Genomic DNA, 14,164 nt, shown 5'->3' on the forward strand with positions numbered 1-14,164 from the left:
CTCTGTTCTCTGCTTTCTGAAAGTGGATGTGAAGCTGCTTTAAGTTCCTACCGCCTTGACTTTCTCACCATAATGGACTATATCTTGAACCATGGTCCAGAAAACCAAAACCCAAACCCTTTTCCCAAAAGTTGTTCTTGCCACAATGTCTTAGTCAGGGGTTCTATTCCTGATGCAGAGGCCATAGAGGGATGTTTCTTTCTTTCTTTTTTTTATTCGATATATTTTTTATTTACATTTCAAATGATTTCCCCTTTTCTGGCTTCCCACTCCCGAAAGTCCCATAAGCCCTCTTCCTTCCCCCTATCCCCCCATCCACCCCTTCCCACTTCCCTGTTCTGGTATTCCCCTATACTGCTGCACTGAGTCTTTACAGAACAAGGGGCCACTCCTCTGTTCTTCTTGGACATCATTTAATATGTGGATTATGTCTTGGGTATTCCATGTTTCTAGGCTAATATCCACTTATCAGTGAGTGCATACCATGATTAATCTTTTGAGACTGGGTTGCCTCACTTAGTATGATGTTCTCCAGCTCCATCCATTTGTCTAAGAATTTCATGAATTCATTGTTTCTAATGGCTGAATAGTACTCAATTGTGTAAATATACCACATTTTTTGTATCCATTCCTCCGTTGAGGGACACCTTGGTTCTTTCCAGCTTCTGGCTATTACAAATAGGGCTGCTATGAACATAGTGGAGCATGTGTCCTTATTGCATGCCGGGGAATCCTCTGGGTATATGCCCAGGAGTGGTATAGCAGGGTCCTCCAGAAGTGTCATGCCCTGATTTCTGAGGAACCACCAGCCTGATTTCCAAAGTTGTACCATCTTGCAACCCCACCAGCAGTGGAGGAATGTTCCTCTTTCTCCACATCCTTGCCAACACCTGCTGTCTCCTGAGTTTTTAATCTTAGCCATTCTGACTGGTGTAAGGTGAAATCTCAGGGTTGTTTTGATTTGCATTTCCCTAATGATTAATGATGTTGAACACTTCTTAAGGTCCTTCTCAGCCATCTGAAGTTCTTCATGTGAAAATTCTTTGTTTAGTTCTGTACCCCACTTTTTAATAGGGTTATTTGGTTCTCTGGGGTCTACCTTCTTGAGTTCTTTGTATATATTAGATATTAGCCCTCTGTTGGTGAAGGTCCTTTCCCAATCTGTTGGTTGACGTTTTGTCCTTTTGACAGTGTCCTTTGCCTTACAGAAACTTTGTAATTTTATGAGGTCCCATTTGTCAATTCTTGATCTTAGAGCATAAGCTATTGGTGTTCTGTTCAGGAACTTTTCCCCTGTGCCCATGTCCTCAAGGGTCTTCCCCAATTTCTTTTCTATTAGTTTCAGTGTGTCTGGTTTTATATGGAGGTCCTCGATCCACTTGGAGTTGAGCTTAGTACAAGGAGATAAGAATGGATCAATTCGCATTCTTCTGCATGCTGACCTCCAATTGAACCAGCACCATTTGTTGAAAAGGCTATCTTTTTTCCACTGGATGTTTTCAGCTCCTTTGTCGAAGATCAAGTGACCATAGGTGTGTCGGTTCATTTCTGGGTCTTCAATCCTATTCCATTGGTCCACTTGCCTGACATTGTGCCAATACCATGCAGGAGGGATGTTTCTTACTGGCTTGCTTCCCCTGGCTTGCTCAGCTTGCTTTCTTATAGAACCCAGGACTACCAGGCCAGGGATGGCACCACCCACAAGGGGCCCTTCCCTCTTGATCACTAACTGAGAAAATGCCTTACATACAGCTGGATCTCATGGAGGCATTTCCTCACCTGAAGCTCCTTTCTCTGTGATAACTCTACCCTGGGTCAAGTTGACACACAAAACCAGCCAGTATACACAACAATAGGAAAATAAACTAAGAGAGGAAGGAAGAAGTGAGGAATGAGTTTTACTCTTTAACTGGGAAGGTGGTTAAACAGTAAAGTGGTTGCTTAGTATGCCAACATCATGGGTTCAACTCTCAGGAAAAATAAAGAGGAAGTCATTTCTGTGTCTCTGAGGTTTGTGGTTTGGACAGAAAAGATTCTGGATAGGGAAGCCAATCTAGAAGGGTTTTGCAATAGTTAGGATGACCAAGGTTACATACTCTGGAGATTGAAAAGGAGTGGCAAAACATTTGGAGACAAAATTATTTGATAGTAAGTTGCTAGAAAGAGGGTGAGGGCAAACAAAAAGAAATTCTCAGATTTGTCATTTGTGGACTAGGGGGTGAAAGATATGGACAACTAAGAGGAACCTTGAGATCTTTAGTTCCTCTTCCTTCATGCAGATAATGGGTGCCTACTCAGTGCCTTGTTAATTTCTAAGCAAACATCTTAGTTAGGGTTTCCATTGCTTTAAAGAGACACCATGACCAAGGCAACTCTTTTGAAGGACATTTATTGGGGTTGGTTTACAGGTTCTGAGGCTCAGTCCATCATCACTGAGAAAAGTAAAAAAGATATGCTTAATTTTGGAAGCATGACTAAAGCTTTGCTCTAAGAGCTCTTTTAAAAAACAGTACTGTTTAGTATTGCCAGATTATGTTTCCTCTACCAGAGAAAGAAGGGAACTCAGAATAGCTCTCTGTCTTCGTGCAAAGTGGGGGAGAAACATTTTAGGTAGTTGTATCATGAGGAAACTGACCAGGTATGGTCGCACACACCTCTCATCTCAGTATTTGAAAAGTTGAGCCAGGAGGATTTCCAATTTGAGGCCAGCCTGAGCGGCATAGTGAGACTCTGATTTAGGAAATAAACCCACCAACTAAGCTAATCAAACCAAATAATCAAACACGGGGATAGCGGTGGGAATAATGGGAAAGGCCAGTAGGCAGTCAAGATGGATGCGACTTAAGAGTACAAGAAAGGCTTCGTTGACAGGGTGACCCACGACCGGGTCTAGAGGAAGGGAAAGCGGTGTGCTAGTTGCCCACCAGAGAACGGGAAGAAGGGCACACAAAAGATCCGTTGAAGCCGAGTCGTCTAGTAGCCTGGGGTTTTCAGAGAGCGATCCAGCAGAGCCTAGGAGTTGGCATCCAGTTCCGGCTCCCACTTAAATACTGGGAGCCTCCCGTCACGCGCGCGCTCGGCGCCGCGCTAAGCGCCGGGTGTGCCAGCGTGGTAAAAGCCCGTTAGGCTGCGTTCCGGGCGCTGTCTGCGAGCACTAAGGGGCCGTGGGAAAGGGTACGGAGAGCGGAGGCTTCGGCGTGGCTCCAGCCGAGCTCGACCCAGGGAGCGGGCCCCAGCCAGGGCGGAGACCGACTCGCGAGCAGCGTCACAAAGCGCGCCGTGGGCGCTCGATTCTGGAGCATCGCGGTCCCTCAGAGCCGCGGGAAGCCGGCGGCGGGCGGCGCCCACCGAGGGCACGCGACGCCCTCTGCAGGCCGCAGGCCGCAACACACTGGTAGCCTAATCTTCCCCGCTCTTCCCGCCTCTTCCTCAGGCTACATTTTCTCCCCCTCCCAGAGTGTCAACCTCCAACTTCCGTTCTTCCCCTCCACTTCCAGGTGTGTCCGTGTCTTCTCGGGGAAACTGCCAATAAAGTTTTTCTCCTTCTCGCTCTCAGGAGCCCCGCCTCAACTCTAAGTATCGCGAGATCTGGAGGCGCGGCTACCATGGCGGCGGCGTTTGAAGCCCCAGCGGCCTTGACAACCTCCGAGTCCGCTATGGCGGCGGAGCGTGCGGCCGCGCCGGTTCTGGCTGCGGTTGCGGCTCCGGCTGCGGCTGCGGCTCCGGCTCCGGCTCCGGCTCCGGCTCCGGCTCCGGCTGTGGCTCCGGCTGCGGCTCCGGCGGCTCCGGTGGCTGCGGCTCCGGCGGCTGCGGAGCCGACTCTGGCCTCCCCGTGGAACCTGAGGACCGCTCACGACATCGGCGGGCCGCGCACACGTACGGGGGACGTGGTGCTGGCGGAGCCCGCGGACTTTGAGTCGCTGCTGCTGTCGCGGCCGGTGCTGGAGGGGCTGCGGGCGGCCGGCTTCGAGAGACCCTCTCCGGTGCAGCTCAAGGCCATCCCGCTGGGGCGCTGCGGGCTCGGTGAGGACCGGGGCCGGCCGCGGGGAGGGGGCGGCGTGGCCCCGGAGGGCCCCCGCGCCATTGCGGGGCTGAGCCAGGCTCTAGGCGCCAATTGAATTTGAAGTAAGACTTTCTAGCATGGAGTCCAAGTTGGAGAAGACGCGCGGCGGAGATTCAGGGGGCAAGGGGCTGGAGAAATAGCTCGGTGGCTGGTGAGAGAGTGAGGTGTCAACGCGCCTCCTGCGCGTTTGAGAGAACTGAAAATACTGGTGGCAGCTAGGTGATCCTCGGAGAGAACCTGTTCATTCTTTTCCCCGTATCTGGTATCTGGTGGCTTCCGTGAATCTAGGTAATGTTATATATTTGTTTTCTTCCTCAGATCTAATCGTTCAAGCTAAGTCTGGCACTGGAAAAACTTGTGTATTCTCCACCATTGCTCTGGACTCTCTTATTCTTGAAAACTATAGTACCCAGGTGAGTTTGACTCAGGATCCAGAAGGGTGTGTAGCACGTGGACTCTATTGAGAGTCACGAAAAACTAGTAACTCCTCCAGATGGTGGGTTTGATGAAGGGCAACCAGAGAGGCAAACTAGACGGTAGCACCGGTGAGTTGTGGCCGAGAATGTCAGTCAGTATTTTAAATTTGGAATTTTCTGTTATAAGTACATCTTGACCATTTGCCAATTGGATTCAGACAATTAAAAATTTATTTACTAGCCGGGCGGTGGTGGCGCACGCCTGTAGTCCCAGCACTTGGGAGGCAGAGGCAGGCGGATTTCTGCATTCGAGGCCAGCCTGGTCTACAGAGTGAGTTCCAGGACAGCCAGGGCTACACAGAGAAACCCTGTCTCGATAAACAAAAACAAAAACAAAAAAAATTTATTTACTTTGACTAGATTGGGGTTAGACATAGAAGGTAAAAGTTCTGGATTATATACTATGCTATGGCAGAAATTTCAGGTGGTTCTTAAATCCTGTGTATGTGTTGTATTGATCTCTCGTTTTCTAGATTGCCTGGGGATGGTTTTAAGACTGTCTTATTCAAATTAGTTTTGGGTTTGGGTGATCATTCCTTTTTTTTTTTTTTTTGAAAAGCATGTTCTTTTATTGAAAAAGGAAGTGAAAACATTTATGATAAAATTGAAGATTTACATGGAAAATATTTTTGATAAAATAGAAGAGATATATAGAAAAACATGTTAAAATTGACAATTTTCATGGAAAATTAAAGAGTAAAGTGGTAGACATAAAACATTGCTAAATTAATTGAAAAAGGAAGTAGAAACATTTTATGACAGAATTGAAGATTTGTGTGGAAAATATTTCTGATAAAATTGTAGAAAAATGTAGAAAAACATGTTAAAATTGAAGATTATCATGGAAAATTTTATATAGATATAATAATGGTAGACATAAAAGTATTTCTAAGTTGATTGAAAGTGGAATTATAAACACTTTTATGATAAAGTTGAAGATTTACATGGAAAATATTTCTGATAAAATTGAAGAAATATATAGAAAAACATGTTAAAATTGATTATCATGGAAAATTAAACAGATAAGATGGTAGGCATAAAAATAATTCTGTTGATTGAAAGTGGAATTATAAACATTTTCAGGTAAAATTGAAGATTTACATGGAAAGTATTTCTGATAAAATTCAAGAAATATATAGAAAAACATGTTAAAATTGAAGACTATCATGAAAAATAATGCAGATAAAATGGTAGACATAAAAAATTACTAAATTAATTGAAAGAGGAGTTACAAACATTTTCTGATAAAATTGAAGATTTACATGAAAAATATTTCTATTAGTCTATGTTTTTTTATTGGGGAATTGAGTCCATTGATGTTAAGAGATATTAAGGAATAGTAATTGTTGCTTCCTGTTATTTTTGATGTTATTTTTATGTTTGTTTGGTTATCTTCTTTTGGGTTTGTTGGAAGATTACTTTCTTGCTTTCTAGGGTGTAGTTTCCCTCCTTGTGTTGGTGTTTTCCATCTATTATCATTTGTAGGGCTGGATTTGTGGACAGATATTGTGTAAATGGTTTTATCCCTGGTCCTGGAAAGGCTCAGTCAGTGCAGCAGTGTAGGGGAATACCAGGACAGGGAAGTAGGAAGGGGTTGATTGAGGAACAGGGGAAGGGAAGAGGGCTTATGGGATTTTCGGGGAGGGGAGGATCCAGGAAAATGGAAATCATTTGAAATGTAAATAAAGAATATAGCGAATAAAAAAAATAGAATAAAAAAAAAAAGCTTTGTTTAACCAGTGTTACATATAAATACTATAGTAGGCATTGGGAATTAAACAGTGAATTAGTTATGACCATAAAGCCGTCTTTTGGACTGTTGTAGTGATGACTAACTTCATTTTAAATTCAAAAAGTAGCTTTTGTGATGATGGATTTTCAGCAGTGGTTCCTTTAAACCCAGGATTCTTGTATTTGCTGTCTAGAATCTTTAGAATCTTTTTGTTTGTTTTGTTTTGTTTTGTTTTGTTTGCAGGGGGGGTGGATTTGGTTTTTTCGAGACAGGGTTTCTAGCCCTGGCTGTCCTGGGACTTACTCTGTAGACCAGGCTGGCCTCGAACTCAGAAATCCGCTTGCCTGCCTCTGCCTCCCGGAGTGTTGGGATTACAGGCGTGTACCACCACCGACTAGCCTGCTGTCTAGAATCTTTGAAACTTTGGGAGATACTGACTATACTTTTTAAAAGACATTGGCTAGTTTATTTGTAAATTAGGGTGTGTTTGAGAGTTTTGGCTTTGTGATACTTGGCAGCAGATGAAATCCCAAACTTGACTAAAACTCATATTTTTGTTGTTGTTTGGGTTTTTTTTTTTGTTTTTTAAGAGGGTCCCGGGATTTGAACTCAAAGCACCTATCAGCCATGCTTGCAAGGCAAGCACTTTCCCCACTGAGCCACCTCCACCTCAAAATTCATATTTTTAATTAGGCTATTAATATTATTAAAAGTTGGTGTCTGTATGTATCAAAGTGATACTACATAATATTGTTTTATAATTGGGGGAAAAAATCAGAAAAAAAAAAAAGAAAACCCCCAGATCCCCAAATCTGTGATATGTACACAGAGTTAAGGGACTTTTAAAAAAGCCTTATTTCCTACTCTATAATTATTATTATTAAACAGTATGTCTATTTCTAGTAGTTACATTGCAGTACCTAACCTTTGGAGTTAGCTTTGAGATATATTCCTCTCACAGACCTTTAATCCCAGCACTTGAGAGGCAGAGGCAGGCAGATCTACAGAAAGAGTTCAAGGACAGCTAGAGCTACACAGAGAAACAACACCAAAGAGTACATGGGTCTTTCTGCTATTCTTCATGTATGTCTTATGACTTCTGAATTTCCTTTTTCACTTCCTGAAGCATTAGTGTATCCCACAACTAGCTCTGTGCTATATATTTAAGGTTCTTCTCAAATGTTATTTCCTTATGGGACTCTTAAAATGTTTGTTTGTTTGAGGGAGGCACATGGAATAGCCCTAGCTGGCCTGAAACCCAGACCAATCTTCAACTTGAGGCAATCCTATTTCTGCTTCAGGGTAGAAGAATCACCTGTGTATGCCAGCACTCTGGATTCAGAAGGGCTTTCTGATTACCTCATTTAACACGACTCCCCTTGTCAGGTCTTTCTCTTTCCCTTTTTGATATACATACATACTTTTATTACTTGCTATTACATGTATATATGTGTGTGTGTGTATATGTACATATATATGTTAAAATGTATGTATACATTATGTATGTACAAAAAACAACAAAAAAACCTTTGGTTTTGGGGGGCGGGAGGCTGAGGCAGGGTTTCTGTCCTAGAACCCAACTTTGTAGACCAGCCTGGCCTGGGACTAAAAGAGATCCAAAGTGCCTCTGCTTCTCAAATCTAGGGGTTAAAGGCATGTACCTCCACACCTGGTCTAGTAGGTTCTTAATAATTGCTAACTGAATAAATAAATGAGATATTTTCTCTTGTCTTAAAACTTACCTCTTAAAGTGAAAAGTTGTCTATTCACAATGAGTGAATCACTCAAATGTATTCTTCTGACTTGTTAAAATAATGTTTTGCAATTTATTTTAGATTTTGATATTGGCTCCCACAAGAGAAATTGCTGTGCAGATACATTCTGTTATCACGGCCATTGGAATAAAAATGGAAGGATTAGAATGTCATGTCTTTATTGGAGGGACTCCATTATCACAAGACAAAACCAGACTTAAAAAGTGTCATATTGCTGTTGGATCTCCTGGTAAGTCATTAATACCTGTTGGTGGCTGAAGTTCTTGAATAGAACAGTGAGCATGTCAGTAAACAAATGGGAGTTTGATGGTGGAGAGAATTGCTTTCAGCATAAATGAAGAGCATTAGACCAGAGAGGTGCATGGCTGGCTTATCAACAGATCATTCTGAAGAGTATTGGAGAATACACATGGGATAGGCTTCTGAGACCTGAAGTGACTTTAGGAAGCCGTGGATTGAGGTTTCTTTTGTTGTTCTCTCTGGTTATTTGCTCATACATCCGTCACTCAGAATCAGAACGAGTATTCAGTGCCATAGCATTCAAGTGTTCTGAGAGCAGTAATGTTTGTTTCCCATATTTATCAGTGATGAAAAGGGAGGGGGAAAAGAATGGATTCAGACAAGATGAGAATTTAAGATTACAAAGATCATGAGGTAGTAAGTATGTGATGGTATACTGTAAGGAAATTGAGCAGTATACCTGTGGATAAATATAGTAAAGCACTCCTGAGGTTTGTACACAGTTGATATGCCATAAATATTTCGGGTTTTGTTGTTTTCCTGCCATATAGGTAGAATTAAACAGCTCATAGAACTTGACTACCTGAATCCAGGCAGTATCCGTCTCTTTATTCTTGACGAAGCAGATAAGCTTTTAGAAGAAGGCAGTTTCCAGGAGCAAATAAAGTAAGAAAACTAACCTGAATACAAAAGTTTTCACCAAAGCATTTGTCTTTAGCTTTTCCAGGTAGTGTTTGCTGTCTGCATAGTTTTCATGGTGTATGTTTTCCTTTATTTTTATAGTTGGATTTATTCCTCTTTACCTGCAAGTAAACAGATGTTGGCCGTATCTGCTACTTACCCTGAGATTTTGGCTAATGCTTTGACAAGGTATATGAGAGATCCCACTTTCGTAAGATTGAATCCCAGTGATCCAAGTCTTATAGGTATGTAAAGATTTTACATTATTAGTCTGTGATGGCCTGGAGCTTTCCCTTGTCTAATTGACTTTTTCCAACTCACATTTGCTTTTGGAATTTACCAGGCGTTCTTGTTTTAACTGGGACTCTTGACTTCGTTATAGGTTTGAAGCAGTACTACCAAGTTGTCAATTCTTATCCTTTGGCTCATAAGATTTTTGAGGAAAAGACTCAACACTTACAGGAGCTTTTTAGTAAAGTCCCATTTAATCAAGCCTTGGTGTTTTCTAATTTGCACAGCAGGTAATATAACTTAATCTAGGGAATTATAAAAAAACTAAATAGGCATGGGACAGTAGTTGAAGGTTGTAAATCTTTTTCTTTTTTTGTAGAGCTCAACATTTGGCTGATATCCTTTCTTCTAAAGGTTTTCCTACTGAATGCATCTCAGGCAGGTTCACCACTCTGTTTCTGTTTAATGTATTGCCTTGAAGCTGTCCATGTCAAGTGAGAAAAAAAACATCACTTCTCAAATTGTTTCCAGTAATGCCAGTCTCGTGTTCTTTTCTTTTTTGTGTGTATATGTTTTGTTTTGAAGGAGTAACTTGGTATATAGTAACAATTTAGAAAATCAGTGATCACAATTACTTAAATTTTTAATTAAAATCTGAGTTATATTTTCAAAGAACTTACTACTGTAAAATGTATCTTCATTGTCTTGAGATGTATTTTGTTTCTTCAATATAATCAAATCATTATTAAAATGCTAAAAATTAAAAAAAGGTATATTGTTGCATGTCCTAGAGGTAGAGGCAGGAAGGTCATGGGTTTAAGACCATATTTGCATATGTTGTGTTTTAGGTCAGAATAGACCACATAAAAAACAAACATGCTAAGACCAGCTGACTTTGATGTATCTTCCCTGCTCCCCTACCTCAGGCTTGGCCTTTTATATGAAAGTGCTCTTCTACTGAGCTGTATATACTTCCCAACTGTGAATCGACTTAATGTTCTGTGGAAGGCAAAAGTGACTCACTTCATCCACAGAGTTTATTAATTGCTGGACGAATAAGAAAGATTTAAAAGAATTTTTGGTCAATGAGATTCTTTGTTTTATATGTTGTAGTGTAATTTTTTAACTTGTTAGCCGGAACATGCTCAGTATTAGGGAGATATATTTTTATATATCTTAACTTACACATATTTCTTAATGGACTGATAGCTTAACTCTGGATCACATTTCAAAACCAGATTTGTGGGCTGTAGAAGGGATTCAGTGTTGAAAGCCTTTCCTGTGCAATCCTGTGCACAGGAATTTGGATCTCAGCACTCCCATGACAAGCCAAGTAGTAGTATTCTTCCTCCTGGGGTCTGATGCCCTCTCCTGGCCTCTGTGTGCATAGGCACGTTCAGCTGTATGCAGTCAGACACAGACACAAACACACACAGACTCACAAATCTTAAAAACAAAAATTTGTAAATAGTTGAGAAGAACATTTACTGTCAAGACTCATAGACACAGACTCACAAATCTTAAAAAGAATTATAAAGAGTTGGAAAGAACATTTTTTCCTCTAAGTATTTGTTGTTAGACTTTGTAATGTTGTAAAATTGATTTTTGATTTTTAAATTGATAGCCTAAATCATACTTTGAAAAATATTGACTTTAGATTTTAGCACTCAGATTTGCACAGAACAGAATTAACTAATGGTTGGTATATTTCTTTAATACATTAAGACTGGGAATTATAATTTTTGCTTATTGTGGATTTGAAAAATGTATCTTAGCTTAAGTTTTTGTTGATGTTTTTGAGATGGAATCCTACAGAGTCAGACTGGCCTTGAACTCAGGCTTTTTCTACCTCAACCTCTTGAATGTTAGGATGACAGATAGCAAGTGTGTGCCACCAATCTTGGCTTGCTTAGGTGTTTTAATGTGACTTTTGTGGGGGTGGGGTCTCTTTAGGTAACATGAATCAGAACCAGCGCCTTGATGCTATGGCTAAGCTGAAGCAGTTTCATTGCAGAGTCCTCATCTCCACAGACTTGGTAAGGCCCCTGCTTGGGCTGGGTGGCTGCTGGTCTCTTGGCATGCAGTGTTATCAGATTGCTGTCCTGTTTCATGTAGGGACTTAACAGGTACCAGAGACAAAAGTCATCTTTCTAGTTCTGGGGAAAGTGCTTTCTTAAAGATGTGTTTAGTGTTTAATATTTATTTTGAAATAGGTTTAGTCCTAGTTACTCACTAGAAATGGATTTCCTTTTCCTTTGAATCCTAAATATTTTCCCATTTTAAATTTGGCTTTTGGTTATATCAGAAAAGCATAGTATGCATTGGTAGCCATGCTATAATTAATAACAATTGTCTTCAAGACTTCCCGTGGGATTGATGCAGAGAAGGTGAATCTGGTTGTAAATCTGGATGTGCCGTTAGACTGGGAGACTTACATGCATCGGATTGGCAGAGCTGGCCGCTTTGGTAAGGAGCAAGGAAGTTTAGTGCTTTAACAAGACTAATGTGAAGGATACTTGGACTATTGTTTCTGTGGAAATGAGTTACTACAACATTCCTTACTCTTAGGTACATTGGGACTGACAGTGACCTACTGTTGTAGAGGGGAAGAAGAAAATATGATGATGAAAATTGCTCAGAAATGTAATATCAACCTTCTCCCTTTACCAGGTATGTGTTGTTTCCTTTTGACATTCTTTTACTATATTTATTTTTGCTTATTTATTTATTTTGAGGCGCAGGATCTTTTTATGTAGCTCTGTCTTGGAACCCACAGTGTAGACCAGGTTTGCCTTGAACTCACAGAGATCTGCCTCTGTCTCCTGAGTGCTGAGATTAAAGGTGTACATCACCATGCCCATTAGTCAAAAGTTTTGACATTTTTATAGCTGTAGTAGGTATAATAAAAATAATAGTACATAGTGCTATTGCGCCTACTGAGTATGTTCATTCTTACCACAAGCCTGTGAGGAACACAGTATTGGTAATCTGTGTCTTGTAGATTAGGACATTTGGGCATACCTTACCATGTAGGTTAAGTAAAAGTGTTAACTGATAGATATTTCAAGCTAACTACTTGACACATGAAAAATATTCTACTGTATAGTTAGTTATGGGCTTTGCAGTTTTGTTTTATTTTTGAGACAGTCTCACTATGTAGCCTTGCCTGGCCTGGTTCATGATATGTAGACCAGACTGGCTTCTAATACACAAAGATCCACCTGCCTCTAGTGCTGGGATTAGAGGTGTGCACCACCATGCCTGGGCTGAGAATTTCTTATTCTTCCTTTTATATAGACCCTATTCCTCCTGGCCTGATGGAAGAATGCTCGGATTGGGATGTGGAAGTTAAAGCGGCCATGCATACTTATAGCTCACCAACTATATCTACCCAGTCCCCCAAAAAGCAAATTCAAAAACTAGAGAGAGCCTTCCAGTCTCAAAGAACTCCTGGTAACCAAATGCCTTCCCCTCGAAATACTTCTGTATCTACACTATCAGCCAAATCAAAACATAGCAAACAAAAGCTTCCTATGAAAAGCCACTCAGAGTGCGGAATCATAGAAAAGGCAGCTCCACCACAAGAGTCGGGCTGTACCACACAGCTGGAAGAGCAAGCTAAGACTTCTGTTCAGAGCTCTGTTGAAGACTCCTCCAATAGCCAGCATCAGGCCAAAGATACCCCACCTGGGTCACTCCCTAAAATCCCTTGTCTGTCTTCTTTTAAAGTCCATCAGCCGTGTACTTTGACTTTTGCAGAACTGGTAGAAGATTATGAGCATTATATTAAAGAGGGGTTAGAGAAACCTGTGGAAATTATCCGGCACTACACAGGACCTGAGGCTCAGACTGGGAATCCTCAGAATGGCTTTGTGAGAAATAGAGTTTCTGAAGATAGAGCACAGATGTTGGTGAGTAGTAGCCAGTCTGGAGACTCAGAGAGTGATAGCGATTCTTGCAGCTCAAGGACTTCTTCGCAGAGCAAAGGCAATAAGTCTTACTTGGAAGGCTCTTCAGACACTCACTTGAAAGACTCTGAATGTACTCCTGTGGGTGTTCCTTTGGAACAAGTTCAGAATGGAAATGACACAGCGACTCAAGTGGAGTATCAAGAATCTCCTGAAACCCAGGTAAAGGCAAGGCATAAAGAAGGAGCTAACCAAAGGTCTAAGCAAAGTCGGAGAAACCCTCCACGGCGCTCCTCTTACCGAGTACAGACAGAACCCCAGGAAGAGGGTTGGTATGACTGTCACAGGGAAACAAATGCAAGTTTCTCGGATACCTACCAGGATTATGAGGAGTATTGGAGAGCATATTACAGGGCATGGCAAGAGTACTATGCTGCTGCTTCCCACTCATACTATTGGAATGCTCAGAGACATCCAAGTTGGATGGCTGCCTATCATATGAATACAGTTTATCTACAAGAAATGATGCGTGGTAACCAATGAGGTTAGCATGTGCCTGAGACTATTGACTGTCAACAGATAAATGGATATGTATTCTTCACCTAGAGCAAGTGGGGTTTGGTGGCATTTTGGAGGAACTTGAGAGGACTTGAGGCTTTCTACTGGGACACAACTATTTTTCAGATTATTTTTAGAACTTGGATCTAAAGACCCCCAAGGTGCCACTTCATGTAGGCTGTTCCCAAAAGAAATCTTTAAAAAGTGACTTATGCCACTCCTTACTTGAAAAACAAAATAAAAACAGTTAAAATTTGAACTTAATGTCAGTTTTTTTCTGTAGAGTTTCTTTCAAAGGGATTTGCACTACATTTTCTTTCTTTCTTTTTTTTTTTTTAAAGATTGATTTATGTATAGAGCATTCTACCTGTATGCATTCCTGCAGGCCAGAAGAGGGCACCAGATCTCATTATAGATAGTTAGGAGTTACCATATGATTGCTGGAAATTGAACTTTGCTCTAGAAGAGCAGCCAGTGTTCTTAACCTCTGAGCCATCTCT

General features: G+C 41.4%; 1 protein-coding gene across 1 annotated transcript; it reads left to right on the top strand.

The window, feature by feature from the left end:
- The first annotated feature begins 3,536 nt into the window (after window positions 1-3,536).
- Window positions 3,537-13,923, top strand: Ddx20 (DEAD-box helicase 20). The gene is made up of 11 exons (XM_052179557.1): window positions 3,537-4,023; window positions 4,382-4,476; window positions 8,107-8,275; window positions 8,838-8,952; window positions 9,070-9,212; window positions 9,350-9,488; window positions 9,578-9,636; window positions 11,152-11,234; window positions 11,559-11,664; window positions 11,767-11,868; window positions 12,496-13,923. Exons 1-11 carry the CDS (start codon window positions 3,606-3,608, stop codon window positions 13,647-13,649), a joined length of 2,583 nt encoding a protein of 860 aa, XP_052035517.1. The 5' UTR covers window positions 3,537-3,605; the 3' UTR covers window positions 13,650-13,923.
- Window positions 13,924-14,164: the final 241 nt, after the last annotated feature.

The sequence above is a fragment of the Apodemus sylvaticus genome, chromosome 4, assembly GCF_947179515.1.
Source record: "Apodemus sylvaticus chromosome 4, mApoSyl1.1, whole genome shotgun sequence".
In the NCBI taxonomy this organism is placed as follows: domain Eukaryota; kingdom Metazoa; phylum Chordata; class Mammalia; order Rodentia; family Muridae; genus Apodemus; species Apodemus sylvaticus.